This window comes from Coregonus clupeaformis, chromosome 16 (genome assembly GCF_020615455.1).
Source record: "Coregonus clupeaformis isolate EN_2021a chromosome 16, ASM2061545v1, whole genome shotgun sequence".
In the NCBI taxonomy this organism is placed as follows: Eukaryota; Metazoa; Chordata; class Actinopteri; order Salmoniformes; family Salmonidae; genus Coregonus; species Coregonus clupeaformis.
The window spans coordinates 30,536,700-30,556,142 of record NC_059207.1 but is presented as its reverse complement, the minus strand read 5'-3'; the positions used below and the strand labels follow the sequence as shown (position 1 = coordinate 30,556,142).

Here is a 19,443-nt window from a genome sequence, read left to right as displayed (position 1 = left end):
GGGCCACATCCTGACTGATGGCAGCCCATTCTTGCATAATCAATGCTCGGAGTTTGTCAGAATTTGTGGGTTTTTGTTTGTCCACCCGCCTCTTAAGGATTGACCACAAGTTCTCAATGGGATTAAGGTCTGGGGAGTTTCCTGGCCATGGATCCAACATTTCAATGTTTTGTTCCCTGAGCCACTTAGTTATCACTTTTGCCTTATGGCAAGGTGCTCCATCGTGCTGGAAAAGGCATTGTTCGTCACCAAACAGTTCTTGGATGGTTGGGAGAAGTTGCTCTCGGAGGATGTGTTGGTACCATTCTTTATTCATGACTGTGTTCTTAGGCAAAATTGTGAGTGAGCCCACTCCCTTGGCTGAGAAGCAACCCCACACATGAATGGTCTCAGGATGTTTTACTGTTGGCATGACACAGGACTGATGGTAGCGCTCACTTTGTCTTCTCCGGACAAGCTTTTTTCAGGATGCCCCAAACAATCGGAAAGGGGATTTATCAGAGAAAATGACTTTACCCCAGTCCTCAGCAGTCCAATCCCTGTACCTTTTGCAGAATATCAGTCTGTCTCTGATGTTTTTCCTGGAGAGTAGTGGCTTCCTCACTGCCCTTCTTGACACCAGGCCATCCTCCAAAAGTCTTTGCCTCACTGTGCATGCAGATGCACTCACACCTGCCTACTGCCATTCCTGAGCAAGCTCTGCACTGATGGTGCCCCGATCCCGCAGCTGAATCAACTTTAGGAGACGGTCCTGGCGCTTGCTGGACTTTCTTGGGTGCCCTGAAGCCTTCTTCACAACTATTGAACCTCTCTCCTTGAAGTTCTTGATGATCCAATAAATGGTTGATTTAGGTGCAATCTTACTAGCAGCAATATCCTTGCCTGTGAAGCCCTTTTTGTGCAAAGCAATGATGACGGCACGTGTTTCCTTGCAGGTAACCATTGATAACAGAGGAAGAACAATGATTTCAAGCACCACCCTCCTTTTAAAGCTTCCAGTCTGTTATTCTAACTCAATCAGCATGACAGAGTGATCTCCAGCCTTGTCCTCGTCAACACTCTCACCTGTGTTAACGAGAGAATCACTGACATGATGTCAGCTGGTCCTTTTGTGGCAGGGCTGAAATGCAGTGGAAAAGTTTTTTGGGGATTAAGTTCATTTTCATGGCAAAGAGGGACTTTGCAATTAATTGCAATTCATCTGATCACTCTTCATAACATTCTGGAGTATGTGCAAATTGCCATCATAAAAACTGAGGCAGCAGACTTTGTGAAAATTAGTATTTGTGTCATTCTCAAAACCTTTGACCACGACTGTATAGTGGGGTCCGAAATTATTGACACCCTTGATAAAGATGAGCTATAATGACTGTATAAAATAAATTATTCAAATATTGATCTATATTTTATGCACAAAAAAAAGTAAACAATTATTACTTGTTAAACAAAATCTCTTTCTCTGAGCAATTGTATAAGTATAAAATAATATCATTTCCCAATTTTTTGAACATACAATCTAGCTCAGTATGTGAATTGTTTATTTTATACTGTCATTATTGCTCATCTTTATCAAGGGTGTCAATAATTTCGGACCCCAATGTACATGTTATCCATACAAGATTACTTCAGTCAATATATCTCAGCTGGATATTGTTATTATCACATCAATGACAGCAGCAATGTGTGTGTGTTGTGTGTGTGTTCCAGGTCTACAGTAGAGGTGTTTGATCCTCGGCCAACCTCGTCCTCTCCAGTCAGCCACTGCCTCACTGACCTGCTGTCTCACATCAGCCCTGCCTTCAAACAGGCTCTCGCCGCTCTCAGAGCCAGGTAACAGACACACACACACACACTCACACATTAACACACACACACACACACACACACACACACACACACACACACACACCACAGACCCAATGTTCTGTATGGGTAATGTAGTGTCTGCCCCTACTCCCTGTAGGCCTCAACTGCCCCCAGTAGAAACGATGCCGACTCCCTACCGCACACTGAGCTGGCTGGGTCAACCATCAGCCTCCCACTCCCACAGAAACCCTCTTAGCAGGCTGGGACTGGATCAACCCTCTGGAGCACAGGTCTGTGTCACACACACACACACACACACACACAGTTTAACAGCTCTTCTCAGTGTTTAAGCCAGGCCGAAAGACGAAAAACCAACCGACCGACCAAGTGACTGATTGTCTGACCAATTGACTGATTGATTTGGTGTTTGTGATGTGAAGGCTCCAGACTGGAACGAGGAGCTGCAGGCAGCCAGAGATCTGCCTCAGGGGAGTCAGGAGGAGAGACTACAGAGAGACAGAGCTCTACTACAGGTACACACACACTTCATACTCACTAGGAGTCCTTTAGGAAGTATTCACTGCTGACAAGCAGTTATTGTTGCTCTCAAAAAATGATATGTCATGTTGCTGTGCTTGAACCGTAAGGCTATTTCTAGAAAATACATTCTTCTCTCATCACTCCCTTTCAGGTGAACAGTGCGTTTGTGTGGGCAGTGGCCCAGGGTGCGGAGACTGTTATTGACGGCTGTGTAGAGCCAATCAGTGGAGGTCCTGATGACCCCGCCTTTCTGTGGGGCGGGCTGTTCCTGAGCCAGGGAGGAGCAGGGATGGCGTTAGGGGGCGAGAGGGGACGCAGGTAAGATCTTGTTCAGCTTGTCTCCAGCGGGTCTCATTGTATGTAGATAGAGAATGACCAGTCTTTTTCATAGTGTATAATCATAGAAAATCCTGTTGAACCCATCATGCTGCTGTATAACAACACACCCCTCCCTCCCAGGGTGGCCCAGAGGCTGGAGCTGAGGGGTGTACAGTCATACAGTGACCTAGAGGGGGCGCTCCAGGGCCTCCACACCCTGCCCACCGCCACCGTGGACTATAGGGGGATCCGTCTGTCTGCCCAAGGCCTGGCCCCCGGCCTGGAGGGCCCAGAGCAGGACCAGGGCCCCTCTGCTCCTACCAGGTACAACTCAATAACAACATAAACATTAGCTGTTATATGCTCCCCAGTGATTTGTTTAATTAGGACAGTGTTTGCACCTGCAATTAGTCTTTGTCGAGAGCATGCCACCCTCACCTTTTCCCACCTTCTCTCCCCTCATCTCTCTCTCCCTCTCTCCCCCTCTCTCCCCCTCTCTCCCTCTCTCTCTCTCCCCCAGGGGTATTCTATACGGGGTGGGTGCTAGGCCCCAGGAGTCCCCCCACCGACGTTGTCTCTTGGAGCTGCTGGCCCAGGCTGCTAAAGGCCTCAACCTGCAGAGACACGCTGTAGTGGGGCCCAACGGCCACCAGGTGCCTCTGTTCACCGCACTGGATGCCCAGGGGCTGCTGGGGGCTGATGGGAGGTTCTATCTGCTAGACCTCTTCAGGAGCCTGCCGGCCGATGCCAACTACTGCCCTGAGGGAGGTAGACAGAGAGAGCAGGTGGAGAAGAAGGAGGGATCAGGGGAGGAGGGCTGGCCAGAGCAGTACCAGAGCACTTCAGGTCTGCCCAGGAGGTTCCCTCATGGCCTCTGTAGGCTGAGACCAGAGCTGCTGCAGGCCTTCATCCAGGACAAGTCAGTACTATACACCTCTAGTTAGTTATACTGTAGTAATAGTTATTATGTACTGTATGTATGTGGGACAGTCTGTTTACAGTAACTCTGCAGTAAGATGTCACATTTCTAAATGTTTTGTTTGTATTGTGTTGTTTCTAAGATTGTTCCCTCCCTCCCTCTGTTCCAGACGGTCCCAGTTCACTCGCCGCTGCAAAGAAAGGATGGAAGAGAATGGAGGGGTGGAGGAGTGTGTAAAAGCAGGTGAGGAAAGACAGTTTTTATTTTCGGTCTAGGTTTCAAGACTACATGTAATATCAGAGCTGACACATATTATTTTGTGTGTGTGTGTGTGTGTTCCCAGGTGACCCTCGAGGTACAGATGCAGTGAGAGGTGCTTGTAAAGATGTGGGATCAGTCAGTGACATCATCTTTGAGATGCGCTTCAATCCCAGCGTGTTCTCCCCAGGTATCTCATCTGCTCCACACATGCACGAACACACACAACACACACCCTCCCCTTCCCGATACAGCTGAGCCAAAACCACTGTTGTGACATACCAGAGTGTAAAAGTTGACCCTGTCTCTGTCTCACCCCTCTGTGTGTTCAGACGTGGCGTTCCCCAAGAGTGACCATGAGGCCGTGAGGCTGCAGGAGAGGCTACTTAGAGAGGCTGCAGCCTCCATCATCACACAACAGATACCTGCAATCGTGAGTGGAGCTCTATATTCCTGGAGTTCAGTTTATCAACCTGTTGTAACCTGTCTCTTACTCTAGCTGTCTGTGTGTCTCAGGTGGAGGCGTGCCTGCAGGGCAGTGAAATGCCTCTAGATGGCGCTACGCTGAAGCAAGCGCTGCACCAGAAGGGCATCAACCTCCGCTACCTCGGCCAGCTGACCAAGGCCATCAGCCAATCAGAACACAAGGAGCGGCTTAGACACATAATGGTCAGACTCAAAACTCACTCACACACACACACAACGGCACTCGAAGGACATGAAATACATACACTGAGTGTACAAAACATTAGGAACATGCTCTTTCCATGACATAGACTGACCAGGTGAATCCAAGTGAAAGCTATGATCCCTTATTGATGTCACTTGTTAAATTCACTTCAATCAGTGTAGATGAAGTGGAGGAGACAGGTTAAAGAATGATTTTTAAGCCTTGAGACAATTGACACATGAGTCGTGTATGTGTGCCATTCAGAGGGTGAATGGGCAAGACAAAATATTTAAGTGTCTTTCAGCAGGGTATGGTAGTAGGTGCACCAGTTTGTGTCAAGAATTGCAACGCTGCTGGGTTTTTCACGCTCAAAAGTTTCCCGTGTGTATCAAGAATGGTCCACCACCAAAAGGACATCCAGCCAACCTGTGGGAAGCATTGGAGTCAATATGGCCAGCATCTCTGTGGAATGCTTTCGACACCTTGTTGAGTCCATGCCCCGACAAGGCTGTTCTGTTCTGAGGGCAAAAGGGGGTGCAACTCAATATTAGGAAGGTGTTCCTAATGTTTTGTACACTCAGTGTATGTATATATACAGTCGTGGTCAAAAGTTTTGAGAATGACACAAATATTAATTTTCACAAAGTCTGCTGCCTCCGTTTTTATGATGGCAATTTGCATATACTCCAGAATGTTATGAAGAGTGATCAAATGAATTTCAATTAATTGCAAAGTCCCTCTTTGCCATGAAAATGAACTTAATCCCTAAAAAACATTTCCACTGCATTTCAGCCCTGCCACAAAAGGACCAGCTGACATCATGTCAGTGATTCTCTCATTAACACAGGTGAGAGTGTTGACGAGGACAAGGCTGGAGATCACTCTGTCATGCTGATTGAGTTAGAATAACAGACTGGAAGCTTTAAAAGGAGGGTGGTGCTTGAAATCATTGTTCTTCCTCTGTTAGCAATGGTTACCTGCAAGGAAACATGTGCCGTCATCATTGCTTTGCACAAAAAGGGCTTCACAGGCAAGGATATTGCTGCTAGTAAGATTGCACCTAAATCAACCATTTATCGGATCATCAAGAACTTCAAGGAGAGAGGTTCAATAGTTGTGAAGAAGGCTTCAGGGCACCCAAGAAATTCCAGCAAGCGCCAGGACCGTCTCCTAAAGTTGATTCAGCTGCGGGATCGGAGCACCATCAGTGCAGAGCTTGCTCAGGAATGGCAGCAGGCAGGTGTGAGTGTATCTGCACGCACAGTGAGGCAAATACTTTTGGAGGATGGCCTGGTGTCAAGAAAGGCAGCGAGGAAGCCACTTCTCTCCAGGAAAAATATCAGAGACAGACTGATATTCTGCAAAAGGTACAGGGATTGGACTGCTGAGGACTGGGGTAAAGTCATTTTCTCTGATGAATCCCCTTTCCGATTGTTTGGGGCATCCGGAAGAAAGCTTGTCCGGAGAAGACTAGGTGAGCGCTACCATCAGTCCTGTGTCATGCCAACAGTAAAGCATCCTGAGACCATTCATGTGTGGGGTTGCTTCTCAGCCAAGGGAGTGGGCTCACTCACAATTTTGCCTAAGAACACAGCCATGAATAAAGAATGGTACCAACACATCCTCCGAGAGCAACTTCTCCCAACCATCCAATAACTGTTTGGTGACGAACAATGCCTTTTCCAGCATGATGGAGCACCATGCCATAAGGCAAAAGTGATAACTAAGTGGCTCGGGGAACAAAACATAGACATTTTGGGTCCATGGCCAGGAAACTCCCCAGACCTTAATCCCATTGAGAACTTGTTGTCAATCCTCAAGAGGCGGGTGGACAAACAAAAACCCACAAATTCTGACAAACTCCGAGCATTGATTATGCAAGAATGGGCTGCCATCAGTCAGGATGTGGCCCAGAAGTTAATTGACAGCATGCCAGGGCGGATTGCAGAGGTCTTGAAAAAGAAGGGTCAACACTGCAAATATTGACTCTTTGCATAAACTTAATGTAATTGTCAATAAAAGCCTTTGACACTTATGGAATGCTTGTAATTATACTTCAGTATACCATAGTAACATCTGACAAATATCTAAAAACACTGAAACAGCAAACTTTGTGAAGACCAATACTTGTGTCATTCTCAAAACTTTTGACCACGACTGTATAGGGGAGGCAGGTAGCCTAGCGGTAAGAGTGTTGGGCTAGCAACCGAAAGGTTGCTAGTTCAAATCCCTGAATGGACAAGGTGAAAAATCTGTTGATGTGCCCTTAAGCACGTAACCCTAACTCTTCCGGGTCGCTGTTGATAATGGCAGACCCTGGCTAACTATGACCCCAGTCTCAGGGGGAGTTTATAATTCACATATGTGTATAATACACACTTGTACATGTGTGAAACAGGACAAATAGCACCCACCTAAATATTTTTTATACACGCTATGATAGTGATTTTCTAAACGTTACGCTCTCTCTCTTTTCTCTCTTAGAGGCTGGCTGTTGGAGAGATTGTGGTTCGTTCTTCCAGAAGGATCTTCAACAACTTCCTCCAGGTACTGAAACGGTCTTCATCACAGTGTCATTATCACAGTCCTTATTAACTGGTCTGGGGTCAGTTCCCCGTACTGGGTGTAGGGAAAGCATCATTACTCTCGGTAACCACAGCTACCTCCTCTCCTCTGTCCACAGGGTGTGGAGGTGTCAAGTCTCTCTGCAGCTGTCAGTCACTTCCTCTGCTGCCTATTGGTTGGCCATTACAGCACCGCCCCCACAGGGGAGGAGCCTAAGAAGAGGTCCAGGAGGCGGGGTCGTGTGGGAGGAGCTTCAGACAGTGCTGCCTGGAGCGCGCTCAGTGGAGCCGAGCTCTGGAGCCTGATTGGCCAGGACGCAGCAGAGACCTATGACATCACTCACGGCCTAGGGTTGGCACATTTAATGAATTAGTCATCAATCGATTAATCAACCAATCAGTCCATCACTTGTTACTTGTACAGTTCCTTATGTTGTCACCTAATGATTATGATAGTATAATAATAGCAGTAGTTACAGTGCGAGCTGATGTTTTATGTGTCTCTGTGTTGCAGTTCCACTGCTGACCACCTGGTAGAGATGTATGGGCTGCAGAAGGTCTCCCTGCTTAGAGAGTTCTGTTTGAAGACTGGATTACAGGTACACACGCACACACATACACACACACACACACCTGCTCACACTGAGACCTCACCATCTTTATTTGTGTCCCCCAGCTGCGACTGAGAGAGTACTTCTTCGACAACCAAACTAAGGCTCCCATTGGTCCAGATGATGTGCTCAACATCTTTCCCATTGTCAAGCATGTCACCATGACGACACATGATGCCTCGCGAGCGTTCCGAGCTGCTCAGAGTAGTGTTCAGAAAGGTGAGGTGGGCGTGTCACTACTTGGTTTAACACACTTGGTTAGAGTTTGTTGGTGTGTGTATTTCTGTCCTTGATGCCAGCGGATGTGATATGTATGTGTACCTGTCCCCCAGGCATGATGGAGCAGGCATATGAGCGTCTGAAGGAGGCAGCGTACCTGTTTGGCCGTGTGTCTGACGACCTAAACGCAGAAGCCTGCTCCTGTCTAAGCCTGATGGCCAGAGTGGCTTACCTACAAGGCCAGCCCACAGAGGTATACACACACACCTCAGATGATGGCCTCAAATGAAAGGCGTAGGTTTGTACGGCTGTGTAACTATTATCCTGTGCCTCTCTACCCCCACCCACAACCCACCAGGCCCGCAGTGTCCAGCTCAAGGCTGTGGTCATCAGTGAGAGAGTCCTGGGCTTTGACCACCCCAACACTATCCAACAATACGTAAGTACCACGACTCTCCTTTAAACCACCACCGTCCACCGGGGAAATCAAAACTCCAAAGATCAACAAACAACAAGTGTGCCTTTGTTTACCTTATTTATTTGTCATCCAAGTCATCTTTAGCTAAGTGAATGAGGTGTGTGTCCTGTAGGCTCTGTTGGCGGTATATGTGTTCGCTGGAGGAGAGTCTGCTCTAGCTCAGAGGTGTCTGTTCAGAGCCCGTCTCCTGATGCTCACAGTTCATGGAGAGGACCACCCCTACACCGCTACACTGGACGTAAGTCTGCTACACTCCAAACCTACACGTTATACTGGAAGTGAGTCTGCCATACCCTAACCCACCCCTACACTGTTACACCCCCAAACCCAAGACCTCTGCTCTGCTAGAAGAGACTAAACTCTCTCCCTCTCTCTCTCAGAGCTGTCTAGGTTTGGTGTTGCCGAGCGAACAAGCAGGGCAGTTCCTACAGAGCGCACTCAAAATCAACACTTCCTTCTTTGGCCCCACCGACGTGCACACTGCTCTCAGGTATCAATCGCTTAAATCCCTCACTCTCAACCAATCAACCAAGTAACTACTCAGTCACTATCTCCCCCCTCTCTCCAGTCAGCATCTTTTGTCCCAGTGGATGTGTGGAGTGGGAGACTATCGTTCTGCCATGAACCACGAGAAAGAAGCTCTGTCTGCCTTCACTAGCCTGGTCTGTACCTAGCATACTCTCTCTGTGTGTGTGTGTGTGTGTGTGTGTGTGTGTGTGTGTGTGTGTGTGTGTGTGTGTGTGTGTGTGTGTGTGTGTGTGTGTGTGTGTAACCCTGTTGTCTCTCTCAGTATGGTGAGGACCACCCCCAGAGACGTTGCAGCTATGAGTTCCTGCGTTCCATTACCCAGCAAGCAGTGCGTGTGGAACGCTCTCTGAGGCAAGGCGGGGACCCGCTCACAGCTGAGGTAATAAAATACTATTCTGTTCTCTTTTTGTGTTTTAAATAAGGTCCAGAGTAGGTGACCATTAAATCCCCTTCTGCCTGTCTCCTCTCTACCCAGGGGCAGTCTCTGTCTCCCTCAGCTGAGACCACCCTGGAGCAGCTGGCCCTGGTCACAGGCATCAGGACACCAAGCCACAGGTAACACACAAGAGAAGGATTGTATTATTATTCATGTATTACCAAAATTATATTAGCAGACATGAATCTAAGCGTGGTCTGGTCTCTTAGTGACAGGCTCCTGGAGTTCAAACAGAAGCTGATGGAACAGAGAGAGGCAGTGGAGGCCGCTAACGCCAAACCAGACAACACACACACAGAAACAGTGAATGGAAAGGAAGTGAAGACCCCTGATAGAGAGAAAGAGGAGGATGGGGTAGACCAGGAGACCACCAGCGAGGAGCTGCCAGAAGAGGCAGGTCCAGAGAAGAACACAGCTGACAAACAGACAGCGGACGGCCATCAACTGGAGGCCACTGAGTGGTCCGTAGATGAGGGCTCAGTAGTGGAGGGCTTAGTAGTGGAGGAGGACTCAGCAGCAGAGAGTAAAGCAGTAGAGAGTGGAGCTGTAGTAGAATTCAGTGAGAGAGATGGAGATGAAGACAGAGCTGCCCCAGAGGCTGAGCAGCACACAGGGACAGAGGATGGAGAGGCAAACCTGATGGCTACAGAGGAATTGCAAACTGAGCCAGTCAGAGACCATATAGAGGGGAGTCAGAGTCTGACACAAAATGGAGGTTTAGAATCTGAGGGAAACCAATCAGACAACCTGGTGGAGGTAGCCAATGAGAAGCCAGGGTCAGATAAGGTCAGCGGTGTGAACGAAACACCAAGCACAAGCAATGACCAATCAGAGCCTCAGGAGGTCTTAGTGAACAGGGACGCCTCAACAACCATCAGCCAAACAAAACTAACACTGGTCACAGCAGAGGGTGAGATGCTAGCTAATGGAACAGTGGTGTCAGAGAGGGAGGACTGAGAGAGGGAGGGACCATCATAAGAGACTGACAGAACAAATGACCATAGTGAGGAGTCATAGGACAGACAGGTGCTGTTGATTGAGCTAGATCAGAATCCTTACAGCAGAGAGCTGTGGAGGAGGAGAAAAACTAAAGCAGAAGAAGAAAGAGAATATAGATGTGTACCACTGTACCATTCTCCTTGACCTGGTGGTTTCTTTACTGATATTGGGAGAGGGCTACACTTTGTGGTGCTTTTTTCAATATGAAACATTTTACTCTAATTTAGTTACAGATGGCATAAATCAACTGTTATAACAGCATAAAACTGAATGTTTACACTTACACAACTGAATCAAAATAATAAATTCATTGGAAAAAGAGGCAGTTTGGTAATTGTTCTTTTTTAACATGTTTTTCTTCTTCCAAATTTAATAACATACATACATTGCACAGATCAACAAACACACACAGGTTCCACAGCACTCACACACTTCTGCCAGATGTTCCGACTGTGGAAGTGAATCCAACTTGGCTTACGTCCAGTATTTACCATCCTATCCAGGGTTTTTTCTGGATCAAAAAGGGGTGGGCGTGGTTTGCTGTAGTAATGAGCGCGGTTGGCCATCAGCGCGGCTACATTTTAGATACAGCGCCAAGATGGGGGCCTCTAAAATTGTATCGAAAAATAAGCCAATTTCCTGCAATTCTACAAATTTCTCCATAGAGCTGAGAATTTTTTTGCCCGTTTTAAAGCTAATTTCCTGCATTCTATATATTGTGCCATGGAGCTAAGAGAAAATGTTGCAGTTTTAAAGCTAGTTTCCTGCAATTCTATGCATTTGGCCATGGATAATGCTGTGCTCTTTTGTTCAAACATAATAAAATGAATACTGCTAAATTAATTGTTTTTGGAATTTTTAATTCTCCCTGTCTAGCTTTTATTTAGGTGATTGTTAGTTCTCAAAGATTATATTATAAAAAAATATATAGGTTCATTATATTTTCTACATACAGCGTTTTTCCATCCCGAAAATAATTCACCCAAAAAATAAACCCCCCAAAAAAATGTCCCACCCAAGGATTACAATGGCAGAAAAATCCTTGCTATCCTCTCATTTCACTGGGAACCACAGAGGCCACAATGATTATTTCATCCTCCACCCCTCTCATCTCTGTGGGTCTCTCTGTATGATCTCCAGATCAGGGCAGTGTTGGTATTGGGGCTCTGGTGCCTCACCCCAGGTGGATTGTGGGAGTTTGCAGAGGCTGCTGGGATTGAAGGTGATGAGGGCAGTGTCATTGAAGACGTCCAGGAGTTGGGACGGGCATGGGAGGGGCCACTCCTCACACAAACACACAGCCTGACGCACACGGGGGGGTTAAGGGTCAAACACCTCCATAGACTCTGGATCATATGTAGCTATACTGCATTTCTATTGTATATCTATTTTCTAATGATACTGTACTTAGTTTCAAAGGATACGTGTGCTATGTAGCTGTAGTCTCTCTGGAGTTCTCTCTGAATCATCCTGAAGGAAAGACAATCGTTAGTGGATCACACACACACACACACACACACATACAAACACACATGAACACACACACCTGTCCTGTATGCCTGCAAAGCTGTTTCCTATGATAGTCAGTAGAGGCAGTGCATCTCTACTCCAGTTCTTCCACAGCAGGTTGTTGTACAGAGCCTTCCCACAATGCATCAGGTAGAAAATAGTTGGCCTCGACACTGCTCGCTTCCCCTCCTGATGACATCACACACATGAATACAATAGTACTTCATTAGTCCATCTGCAGAGACAAAAATAGTGTTCTGTATTTCTTCCACATACACACACCTCGTTCTCAGTCAGCACGGTGAGCCCAAGCTGTCGCAGTACCTCCATCTCCCCTGAGGAGAACACAGGGTCGTACACACTGCACCGCTCCATAGGGATCTAGACAGGAATACAGTATACATTACATACAGTATAGTACGGAGTACAGGATCGATTAAGGCAGCCCTCTGCGCCTCTCTGATTCAGAGGGGTTGGGTTAAATGCGGAAGACACATTTCAGTTGAATGCATTCAGTTGTACAACATCCCCCTTTCCCTTTCCCATTACACACTGCACTTCTCCATGGGAATCTAGAGTGGGACAGGAGGAATACAGTGAAGCCGTGTCTTTAGGCCGTGTCTTAGGTCTTGAGAGAGCGAGTGTGAGTGAGTACCTGTAGTAACTCCAGAATCAATAGCAGCATGGCTAGTTGGTAACGAGCTGTCACACAGGAAGAGAAGGAGCCCAGACCATAACACACACACTCCAGTGGGCTACTAGGGGCCTCCCGGGCCCGGTCCCCTCCCTCAGGTCCTGGGTCACAGCCTGCTGCTGGGTTCCCTCCAACCTCTGGGGAGTCTGCCTTAGCCTCAGCTGTCAGTCGATCTGAGAAAGGAAGGAACTCTATTACCATAGTGTTTACTCTTATCCAATCCTTTCAGGTTTAGTGTGTCGCTATGGGTAGAGGCTGGAAGTTATGGGACTGGCCGACTGGGACCGGATACGGAACAAGATCATTCATTAGAGTTCTGTTACGCACCTCTCCACTCCAACCAGAAGTCTGCACACCTCAGTTCAGCCCTACAGAGGGAAAAATAAAGCAACAGTTATCTTTTTGTGTCAACTGCTGTGATTAGATAGGCCTACTGTCCACCGTTGTACAATACAGCACAGTGAATGACATATGGGAACAGTCAGGATAATCCTTGACTTTAATAGTGTTGTTCTTCTTACATGGTTTCTGTGATCCTTTGTTTGGTCCTGTCTGTGTCCACAGCATCGGCGTGTCCAGGTTCATGGCGGGCCGTGTGAGGAATCTTCCCTCGGCGGCCTGCTCCCTTCCGTCGCCGGGCCACCTGCCACTCCTCACCGCTATTCGGCATCCACACAACGGCTCACCTAACCAACACAGATATTAGATGATTAGAGTGATCATGCGTTTATGATACTGTCACTAATATAGTTCTCGTAGGGGAAATTAATAAAAACAAAAAGTTAGTCGCTAGCTAGTATTTCTGACAACACATGGGGACTGTTTTGAAAGTGGCGCACGCGAACCGATTTGGCTTCCGGTGTAATTTTGTCAACGGGAAGTACTTGGTTTTTTCGTGTTTGTTACGATGCCAGCTAGATAGCAGTAAACATTGTCCATATATATTTGCGTTCATCGATAGTTACAACAACTGAGCAGTTCAGGTAAGTAATTAAGTTACATTTACTTTCCTAACCATGTAAATCGAGCTGGTCCCTCCAACGACGCATAACCAGAGCAGGAAACCTGCTGTCCCATACCGACGTTAGCCTAGCTAGTTTGGTAGCTATAATTAATATATAATTAGGTAACGTTAACACTGTATAGATCTAAATCAACCTTATCAATGTCAACTTGTATATTCTGCATGCTAACAGGGTCATATCACTTCAGTTGTTTCGCCATAATGCCTATGCCATAAAGCAAGCAAGTCCAGACAATACTTCCAGACTATACATAGCTAACGTTACTACTTTCTAGAAAGTGTAGTTTTGACTGTATGGTGTATAGTGTATACACTACCTACGTTTTAAACATCCATAAGGAAATGACTGGGTAATTTCTGTGAACTATTCCTTAATGATGAAGGCTTGAATGACTGTCTCCCTCTCAGAGACCCAGCTATGTCTATGTCCCACCTGTATGGACGGCAGGGAGAGGAGGAGGATGAGGGGGTGGAGGTGGAGAAGTTTGAGGTGACAGAATGGGACCTTGCCAATGAGTTTAACCCGGAGCGCCGCAGACACAGACAGACCAAAGAGGAGGCCGTCTACGGCATCTGGGCAGAGAGGGGAGACTCCGACGATGAGAGACCCAGCTTCGGAGGGAAGAGGTAGGAGGCTGGTTCCTGTACACTCTCCATCTGATGACATGCTGATGACTAAACTACAGACACACATTCGGAAAGAGGAGAGGATGGCAGAGATGGATGTCACAATCTCGTGGTCTTCATTGGGTCTGTGTCTACTCTTAATCCCAGGTCTAAGGACTACTCTGCCCCTGTGAATTTTGTGAGTGCGGGGCTGCGCAAGTCTGCAGCAGAGGAGAAGCCACAGCAGCAGATAGGTGGAGGGTCAGATGACTCTGACAATGACAACACTCCCCCTGCCCAACCCCCACCCCGCGACACTGCACCTAAGAAACTGCAGACGGTAGGTGTGTGTGGTGTGTGTGTGTTTTATGGGACCTTGAAGGAGCATTAGGTTCTTTGAATCAAAGGTTCAACACAGAATCAAATATTGTTTTATTTTTCTGTTTAAAAAAAAAAATGTTTTGTCATTTAGCAGATGCTCTTATCCAGAGTGACTTACAGTTAGTGAGTGCATACATTTTTTATTTTATTTTTCATACTGGCCCCCCGTGGGAATCGAACCCACAACCCTGGCGTTGCAAACGCCATGCTCTACCAACTGAGCTACATCCCTGCCAGCCATTCCCTCCCCTACCCTGGACGACGCTGGGCCAATTGTGCGCCGCCCCTTTGGGTCTCCCGGTCGCGGCCGGCTACGACAGAGCCTGGATTCGAACCAGGATCTCTAGTGGCACAGCTAGCACGGCGATGCAGTGCCTTAGACCACTGCGCCACTCGGCCGATAGACAAAATTATTAGGAGGACAGATTTTGTCTTACTTGCATGGTTAACTCTCTGTCTTTCTTCTGTCTGATTTCTCCAGGGCGGTAGTTTTCGTGGCAACAGCCAGTCCCAGAGGACTGGGTTTGCGGCCGGTATCCGAGCTGGAGGAGACTTGGGCACTTGGGAGAAACACACCAAGGGGATTGGCCAGAAACTCCTCCAGAAGATGGGCTACGTACCAGGGAAAGGACTGGGGAAGAACGCACAGGGTGGGTATGGGAGAGAGAGGGAAGGAACGAGAAAGAGGGGAGAGTAATGGAGGAGGTAGAGATAGAGGAACAAACAGAGATGGGGTATGTTTCAGGGAAAGGACTAACTTCTGCAAATTCTTCTGTTTGTTAAAGTTAAAATGGCCTCTATCGAATGCCTCTCTCCTCAGGTCTGACCTCTGAACCCTCTCTCCTAAGGTATTTTGAACCCCATCGAGGCGAAGCTTCGGAAGGGAAAGGGGGCGGTGGGCGCCTACGGCAACGAGAGAACCAAACAGTCACTACAGGACTTCCCTGTGGTAGACTCCGAGGAGGAGGAGGAGAAGGTAGCTCTCTCTCTCTCTCTGTCTCTCCCCATCCCCAACCACTTCAGTAGTCTGCTCACAGATCTGAAAGGGACTGGTTAGGTATAAACAATGCAGTGATGACCTTTCCACTATATTCCTCTCTCCTATCGAGTCCTTTTAGATTTGTGAGCACAACATCTGTATCTGGGTTAATGATGTATGCCTTAACATACCTTTATCCCCCTTTTTCTAGGAGTTCCAGAGGGAGCTTGGTCAGTGGCGTAGGGACCCTGTGGGTGGCGGAGGGAAGAAGAAACCAAAGTATTCCTACAGGACTGTAGAGGAGCTGAAGGCTAAAGGCAAGCTGGCTGGACGGACCACACAGACACCCGCTGGAGAACTGGCTCAGGTCAAGGTGAGGGAGAACACTTGCGCACACACACATAGTTACACATTTAAGTATCCAGAAACGGATTTAAACACGTGAATTTGATAATTTAAGAAGAAAGAAATGCTCCTCCTCTCTCTCTAGGTGATAGATATGACAGGCAGGGAACAGAAGGTTTATTACAGCTACAGTCAGATGACTAACAAACTCAGTGTACCAGAGGAGGCTCCACTGAGCGTGGCCACACGTGAGCAAAAGACGTCTGGCTTTGCCCTGCCAGAGCTGGAACACAACCTGCAACTACTGATCGACCTGACGGAACAAGACATACTACAGGTGACCTCTAACCCCTAGCATACACAACCTTCTGCTTCTGAGAGACAACACATCTCACCCTTTACTATAACACTATTTCCAGAGAGTTCAGAAACTCGTATAAACTCACAATATCCCTGTCTGTCCTTCTGTAGTCCTCGCGGCGTCTGCAGCATGAGTGTGACGTGGTGGTGACTCTGAGCCACGAGAGCTCTGGTCTGCAGATGAGGCTGGGGACGGAACGGGATGCCATCCAGAGGCTAGAGGCAGTACTGCAGCTGGTGGATCGCTTTCAGAGTGGAGAGACTGCACCCGGGGTAGGACCCAGCCTGCAGGTACACACGTTTGTGCTCTCTCAGGACAAGTCATTGTTGAAGATGGAGAATAACAGTGGTCCCAGTATTGAACCTTGTGGTACAAACTTTTCTTTATTGTATTTGACTCCCTCTCTCTTTCTCTCTCTCTAGGAGTGTGCTGGTGTCTTTGAGACTCTACAGAGTGAGTTCTATGAGGAGTACAAGACTCTGGGTTTGGGAGATCTGGCTGCTGCTGTAGTACATCCACTACTCAGAGAGAAACTACGTACATGGGATCCTCTCAAGGTACACACACACACTCCCTTGCTTGCTCCACCTTTTAGTTGTGGAAGCACCACGAAGTGCATGACAACACTCACATGTACTCCTAGTTTCCTCCACTGACTCCTGCTGTTTGTCTGTAGGACAGTTCATATGGTCTGGAGGAGGTGGGTCAGTGGCGAGCCATCCTGGAGTCTGATCAGCTTCATCACGCCAACGCCCCTGAAGCACACATGGACCCCTACCACAGGTAAGTCAATACCACTTCACACCTCAGAGTTGTGTGTCTGTGTGTACACAGTGGGCAAGTGGCAAAAATACCAGAATGTCAAGCCTTATGTGAGTGAATATAATGTGTGTGTACAGGCTGTTGTGGGAGGTGTGGATCCCTGTGCTGCGAGTGTGTGTGTCGGGGTGGCAGCCTCGTATGGTAGGACCCATGGTGGACTGTGTGGAGGTCTGGGCCCCTCTGCTGCCCCTCTGGATACTAAACCACCTCCTGGAACAACTCCTCTTCCCAAGGCTGCAGAGAGAGGTAGAATCACACACACATCAGCGCTATACCAGTGATGCAAATATGAAGTCTCATGTTGTGCCAAGCTGTCTGTTGACAAAGGGAGAAACGTTTCACAACCTTAAGGTAGTAGTAGTTTGGTCTTGGTGGGGTAGCTCAGAGCGTCACTCTTTTCTACCCAGAACCACGCTCTTTCTACCCCCACCCCTTCTCTTTGATAGGTGGATAGCTGGAACCCCCTGACCGACACAGTGCCCATCCACTCCTGGCTCCACCCCTGGCTGCCTCTGCTCCAATCACGGCTGGAGCCTCTGTACCCGCCCATCCGCAGTAAACTGGCCAATGCGCTGCAGCGCTGGCACCCGAGTGACGGCTCCGCCCGCCTCATCCTCCAACCATGGAGAGACGTGTTCACGCCTGGTGCCTGGGAGGCCTTCATGGTCAAAAACATCATCCCTAAACTAGGTACACACACCATACACACACTTACCTTGAGTGGCCCCTGAAGCCAACTGAATTGCCTCAAAGGGACACAGAGAGTGCAGCACCCTCTTCCCTATATAGTGCACTACTTTTGACAAACTCTGGTCATAAGTAGTGCACTATAAAGGAAAAGGGGTGCCAAAATGGGGACACAGACAGATATTACTGCATAGTAGAACAGTAGTTTCTTACATCCGGCTCTCCTTCCCTATAGCTCTGTGTCTGGGAGAGCTGGTAATAAATCCTCACCAGCAGCAGATGGAGCCGTTCAATTGGGTGTTGGACTGGGAGGGCATGCTGTCTCCCTCCAGCCTCGTATCACTGCTGGACAAACACTTCTTCCCCAAGTGGCTACAGGTATGTGTGAGAGAGAGCACAGAGGTTGTGCTTAATGATAGTTGACTTATTCCTTATTTGTGATTATCTGTGCTGTTTTTTTAGACCTAAATAGTCTGTAAATGTTCTTAACTATGCAGAGATAATTGATTTGTATGTTTGTATGTGTGTGTAGGTGCTGTGTTCGTGGCTCAGTAACAGTCCTAACTATGAGGAGATTACAAAGTGGTACCTGGGCTGGAAGTCCATATTCAGTGATGCTGTTCTGGCTCAGCCACTCGTCAAGGACAAGTTCAATGAAGCTCTGGACATCATGAATCGCGCTGTCTCCTCTGGCCTTGGTTAATATTACACACACACAGCTCCAAACAACATTAACTGAGCACTGACCTTTGGCCCTGTGTAGCTCAGTTGGTAGAGCATGGTGCTTGCAACGCCAGGGTTGTGGGTTTGATTCCCACGGGGGGCCAGTATGAAAATGTATGCATTCACTAACGTCGCTCTGGATAAGAGTGTCTGCTAAATGACTCAAATGTAAATGTAAAATGTTAATATGATACACACTCACCCTTCTCTTTCTCTTTCTGTAGGTGTGGGGTACATGCAGCCCGGTGCCCGTGAAAACATAGCATACCTCACACACACAGAGCGTCGTAAGGACTTCCAGTACGAGGCTCTGCAGGAGCGCCGGGACGCTGAGAGCGTGGCGCAGCGAGGCATCGGTGTCAGCCTGCCCACCAACTTCAAAGACCTGATCCAGACCAAGGCTGAGGAGAACAACATCGTCTTCATGCCGCTGGTTGCCAAACGCCACGAGGGCAAACAGCTGTACACCTTCGGACGCATCATCATCTATATAGACAGAGGAGTGGTCTTCGTACAGGGAGAGAAGACCTGGGTCCCTACGTCCCTACAGAGTCTCATAGATATGGCCAAGTGATAGAGGGAGTACATAGAGATGGAGATAAGGTTAAGGCTGTGCAGAGGCAGTGCGCTTGTCATTTGTTTGTAATACGTTTGATATTCAGCTGGTGATCACTGAAATATGTAATTGGAACCATGAATAAATGATTTTTTGACTTTCTACTTTAGAGTTTTTTTTTTATTGTAAACTCACCACTGCAAGCCAAGAGTATTGCTTGTGGAAGTTTAAATTACTTAGCTGTAAATTCAAGATAACCCAGATAGGCATTTTGGCTGACCGAAAGCCTTGTGTATGTTTGCCTACCACTGTTGCACAAGTTCTAGTGAGAAGAGAACAGTCAAGATGATGAACTAGTGAGGCGCGGGACTTCAGTGCCCTAGGTGGCGGTATGCATCTTACGTCTCACT

At 47.8% G+C, this 19,443-nt stretch overlaps 3 protein-coding genes across 3 annotated transcripts in view; 2 read left to right on the top strand and 1 right to left on the bottom strand.

The window, feature by feature from the left end:
• Window positions 1-10,667, top strand: part of si:ch211-166a6.5 (clustered mitochondria protein homolog) — an 18,381-nt gene extending 7,714 nt beyond the window's left edge. The window contains exons 7-28 of the mRNA XM_041901185.2: window positions 1,708-1,830; window positions 1,964-2,096; window positions 2,247-2,339; window positions 2,498-2,664; window positions 2,806-2,988; window positions 3,185-3,583; window positions 3,753-3,826; window positions 3,927-4,031; window positions 4,174-4,274; window positions 4,358-4,510; window positions 6,996-7,058; window positions 7,195-7,427; window positions 7,590-7,674; window positions 7,752-7,905; window positions 8,019-8,158; window positions 8,264-8,344; window positions 8,496-8,621; window positions 8,764-8,873; window positions 8,952-9,045; window positions 9,174-9,290; window positions 9,387-9,466; window positions 9,557-10,667. Of these exons, the coding sequence (XP_041757119.1) occupies window positions 1,708-1,830; window positions 1,964-2,096; window positions 2,247-2,339; window positions 2,498-2,664; window positions 2,806-2,988; window positions 3,185-3,583; window positions 3,753-3,826; window positions 3,927-4,031; window positions 4,174-4,274; window positions 4,358-4,510; window positions 6,996-7,058; window positions 7,195-7,427; window positions 7,590-7,674; window positions 7,752-7,905; window positions 8,019-8,158; window positions 8,264-8,344; window positions 8,496-8,621; window positions 8,764-8,873; window positions 8,952-9,045; window positions 9,174-9,290; window positions 9,387-9,466; window positions 9,557-10,304 (3,562 nt within the window). The 3' untranslated portion in view covers window positions 10,305-10,667. The remainder of the gene's footprint in view (window positions 1-1,707; window positions 1,831-1,963; window positions 2,097-2,246; window positions 2,340-2,497; window positions 2,665-2,805; window positions 2,989-3,184; window positions 3,584-3,752; window positions 3,827-3,926; window positions 4,032-4,173; window positions 4,275-4,357; window positions 4,511-6,995; window positions 7,059-7,194; window positions 7,428-7,589; window positions 7,675-7,751; window positions 7,906-8,018; window positions 8,159-8,263; window positions 8,345-8,495; window positions 8,622-8,763; window positions 8,874-8,951; window positions 9,046-9,173; window positions 9,291-9,386; window positions 9,467-9,556) is intronic.
• A 227-nt stretch (window positions 10,668-10,894) lies between these two features.
• Window positions 10,895-13,378, bottom strand: srrd (SRR1 domain containing). The gene is made up of 7 exons (XM_041901187.2): window positions 13,071-13,378; window positions 12,877-12,917; window positions 12,511-12,722; window positions 12,138-12,236; window positions 11,893-12,044; window positions 11,771-11,816; window positions 10,895-11,648 (listed from the first exon to the last, which is right to left on the bottom strand). Exons 1-7 carry the CDS (start codon window positions 13,217-13,219, stop codon window positions 11,454-11,456), a joined length of 894 nt encoding a protein of 297 aa, XP_041757121.1. The 5' UTR covers window positions 13,220-13,378; the 3' UTR covers window positions 10,895-11,453.
• Window positions 13,379-13,430: 52 nt separating this feature from the next.
• LOC121584926 (tuftelin-interacting protein 11-like) lies at window positions 13,431-19,197 on the top strand. Its single transcript, XM_041901186.2, has 15 exons — window positions 13,431-13,532; window positions 13,982-14,200; window positions 14,348-14,519; window positions 15,042-15,210; window positions 15,409-15,536; window positions 15,751-15,912; window positions 16,030-16,221; window positions 16,356-16,535; window positions 16,668-16,802; window positions 16,922-17,028; window positions 17,145-17,313; window positions 17,514-17,757; window positions 17,990-18,132; window positions 18,287-18,452; window positions 18,702-19,197. Exons 2-15 carry the CDS (start codon window positions 13,992-13,994, stop codon window positions 19,049-19,051), a joined length of 2,526 nt encoding a protein of 841 aa, XP_041757120.1. The 5' UTR covers window positions 13,431-13,532; window positions 13,982-13,991; the 3' UTR covers window positions 19,052-19,197.
• The last annotated feature ends 246 nt before the right edge of the window (window positions 19,198-19,443 follow it).